General features: G+C 51.4%; 1 protein-coding gene across 1 annotated transcript; it reads left to right on the forward strand.

The window, feature by feature from the left end:
• The first annotated feature begins 1,696 nt into the window (after positions 1 to 1,696).
• LOC121865775 (histone H3) lies at positions 1,697 to 2,110 on the forward strand. Its single transcript, XM_042365332.1, has one exon. It carries the CDS (start codon positions 1,700 to 1,702, stop codon positions 2,108 to 2,110), a length of 411 nt encoding a protein of 136 aa, XP_042221266.1. The 5' UTR covers positions 1,697 to 1,699.
• The last annotated feature ends 1,221 nt before the right edge of the window (positions 2,111 to 3,331 follow it).

The following is a 3,331-nucleotide window of genomic DNA, read 5'->3' on the forward strand; positions in this document are numbered from 1 at the left end:
CCTACTACACAGCCGCCATCAGATCGCTGGTAGATTACAGTGCTCCAGCACTCATTGGACTGAGAGAAGACCAAATAGCTAAGCTAGAAGTCATTCAAAACAATGCTCTCAGGACCATGCTCGGAGCACCCATGTGGACCAGAATTTGCAATCTGCAAATGAAAACCGAACTACCACCCCTGGCAGTACGAGTCAAGCAGGTGACAGCCGGTCTCCTCGCCAAAATCTGTAGAGCAGACAAGCTCACAGTTGCCAAGATTCGAATCAGTGCCTCCCTCCACCTCGACCACAGAGTGCGAGGGGCCACCTGGTCGCACGAGGCAAGCGAGGTCATCCGACACCTGCAAGCAGAAACACTCGTCAAGAACAACCAAGACACACGAGACAATGGTTACACTGTTCCTCCACCATGGAGCCCTCCACCAGCCACACTCCAATTCACCGACCTCGGCGACAGTAAAGCCAACCTCCAGAAGGAGGACCTCAAAAAAATATCTCTCCAAGCCATAGCCACCGAGACACCGGCTGATGCAGCATCATACTTCACAGACGGCTCGGTGGACCCAAAACATCACAGATCCGGAGCGGCCTTCTACACCCAAGGTCAGACCCTCAAATGGAGACTTTCCAACGACTGTTCCACCCTACAAACAGAACTGGTAGCAATCTCAAAGGCCCTACAACACGCTGCAACACAACACAACAAGTCCGTCATAATTCACACGGACTCGAAATCGGCCATGCAGGCGCTGCAACACAGTCAACCAAGAGACAACGTCCACATCATCACCTCGATCCTCGCACAGCTACAGGAATTCCAAAGCCAAAACCGACCAGTCGTCTTACACTGGATTCCCAGTCATGTAGGGATCGGAGGAAACGACGTGGCAGACGAAGCAGCCAAGGCAGCTACACGTTCTAGTAGCGTACACATCCAAGTTCCAGCAAGTGTGCAACAGATCAAGAATCACCTCAGAAAGACTACCAAGCTCCACATCAAAAAGAGCTTCCTTCACGCACTCAACGCTGGTTCCCAATCAGCCAAATGGTACCTGGCGGCCACAAAAGGGGAACCACCTTTCGCAGACAAGAAAACTCCAAGACAAACCCAAGTCAGCCTTCACCGACTACGACTAGGGTACAAGTGCTCCTGGCAGATGATCGGAAACGACGTCATGGAATGCACCTACTGTCAGGAGCCAGCAGCCAACCCACTTGAACACTATCTCCTCGATTGCGAGGTCACACAAAGCCTCCGAGACAGAACTCAAATCTCCCAAGAAACACACACAACACCAGCGGCCACTCTAACCCGAAAGGCCCATACAGACCACATTCACCACCTACTCCGGGTCATCACACGATACCCACCACCCAGATAGCTTAGAAAGCATCCTCTCCCAGCAAGTGCGGACCCCAGTTCGGGGGGCGCGCCACTCCGAAACTGACCACGTCCAAGAGTGGGGGCTGGTGGTAAGCGTCCACTGATCGGGGGTCCGCTCACACTTGCAACCTGCAGTATCCCTCCAATCTGCAGGTGGGACCACCTCCAATCCCAATCCGGTCTGGCTGCTCCTGGAGCTCCAGCCGGAACCACCAAACGGGCCGCCTATAGGCAAAGGCCCGTGTCGGACTACGGTCCGACAATCTACACAACAACAACAACCAGGCCGCCCGTATTTACTATTTCGTCGTCGAGATGGCCCGTACTAAACAGACTGCCCGCAAGTCCACTGGAGGCAAGGCTCCACGGAAGCAGCTTGCCACCAAGGCAGCTCGCAAGTCCGCCCCAGCCACCGGTGGTGTCAAGAAGCCCCATCGTTACAGGCCCGGAACCGTCGCCCTTCGTGAGATCCGTCGTTACCAGAAGAGCACAGAGCTACTCATCAGGAAGCTGCCCTTCCAGCGCCTGGTGCGTGAGATCGCCCAGGATTTCAAGACTGACCTGCGCTTCCAGTCGTCTGCCGTCATGGCTCTGCAGGAAGCCTCTGAGGCTTACCTGGTGGGTCTTTTCGAGGACACCAACCTGTGTGCCATTCACGCCAAGCGCGTTACCATCATGCCCAAGGACATCCAGCTGGCCCGGCGCATCCGCGGAGAGCGTGCTTAAGTCCTCTTCCTTGGGGAAAAAGAAAAAGCACAACAAAACCTACCAGACATCTATAACTCGGCCCTTCTCAGGGCCAAAGAACTGTTCTGAAGATAATTGTCATGACAATCGAAATGGTTGGTGGTAGGAGAGCGTTAATTTCGGTTACCCAAATCGCCTAACGGTAAGTTGGTAACATTCGTGCAGGCACGAATGTATAGTAGGTCATCAATTCGGGAGGTGGGTGGGTGCAACAAACAAGAGCTAGTAACAAATAAATGTATAAAGAATAAGTAAGTAAATAAATAAATAAAATAAAAGAAAATACAATAAAATACAATAAAATAAAATAAATTGTTTACATGAAATAGGCGTGCTGCAAACATGAAATGAAGCCCAAACACACTCCATGTATGTCACTTTGCAGTGGGTGTAAAAGTACTCCACGCAGAATTTATTTATTTATTTATTATGTTTCGATTTAGTCCGGTTTCTACGCCAATAGAGAATGCAGATTATTATAATTTTTTTTTTTTTTTATTTCCCTCTCAATATATCACTGTCGGTAACTGTCTCTTTAACATGTAACTGTGGCTCCGATGGAGCCGATTAAGTTGTAGTAGTGGGATGGCGTGTTTGTTGTGCACAAGTAACCTCTTACTTGGAAGAGGTGTACTTGGTGACAGCCTTGGTGCCCTCAGACACGGCATGCTTGGCCAGTTCACCGGGCAGCAAGAGTCGGACAGCTGTCTGGATTTCCCGACTTGTAATGGTGGAGCGTTTGTTGTAGTGCGCCAGGCGGGAAGCCTCGGCAGCGATGCGCTCGAAGATGTCGTTCACGAAAGAGTTCATGATGGACATAGCTTTGGAGGAGACTCCTGTGTCGGGGTGCACTTGCTTCAGTACCTTGTAGATGTAGATGCTGTAGCTTTCCTTCCTCCTGCGCTTCTTCTTCTTGTCACCCTTGGCAATGGCCTTCTGGGCCTTTCCAGCCTTCTTGGCAGCCTTTCCGGAAGTTTTGGGAGGCATGGCGGCACAGTTACTCGTGGCGCGGAGCGAGAGAATTGAAAACTGGCCCGACTAACTTTTCCTTATATACCGAGCGGGCCGCTCAGGATCAGACTGGCTGCAGCTACGGCTCTCTTACATTGGTTGGGTCCGCGAGACGGCCACCTGGCCTGATCCTGAGCTTGGTATAAAAGACCAAGGTGGCGGGCGGAAATTTAACTCCTATCACGAAAA

Source organism: Homarus americanus, unplaced genomic scaffold (genome assembly GCF_018991925.1).
Source record: "Homarus americanus isolate GMGI-L3 unplaced genomic scaffold, GMGI_Hamer_2.0 scaffold14366, whole genome shotgun sequence".
Classification (NCBI taxonomy): Eukaryota; Metazoa; Arthropoda; class Malacostraca; order Decapoda; family Nephropidae; genus Homarus; species Homarus americanus.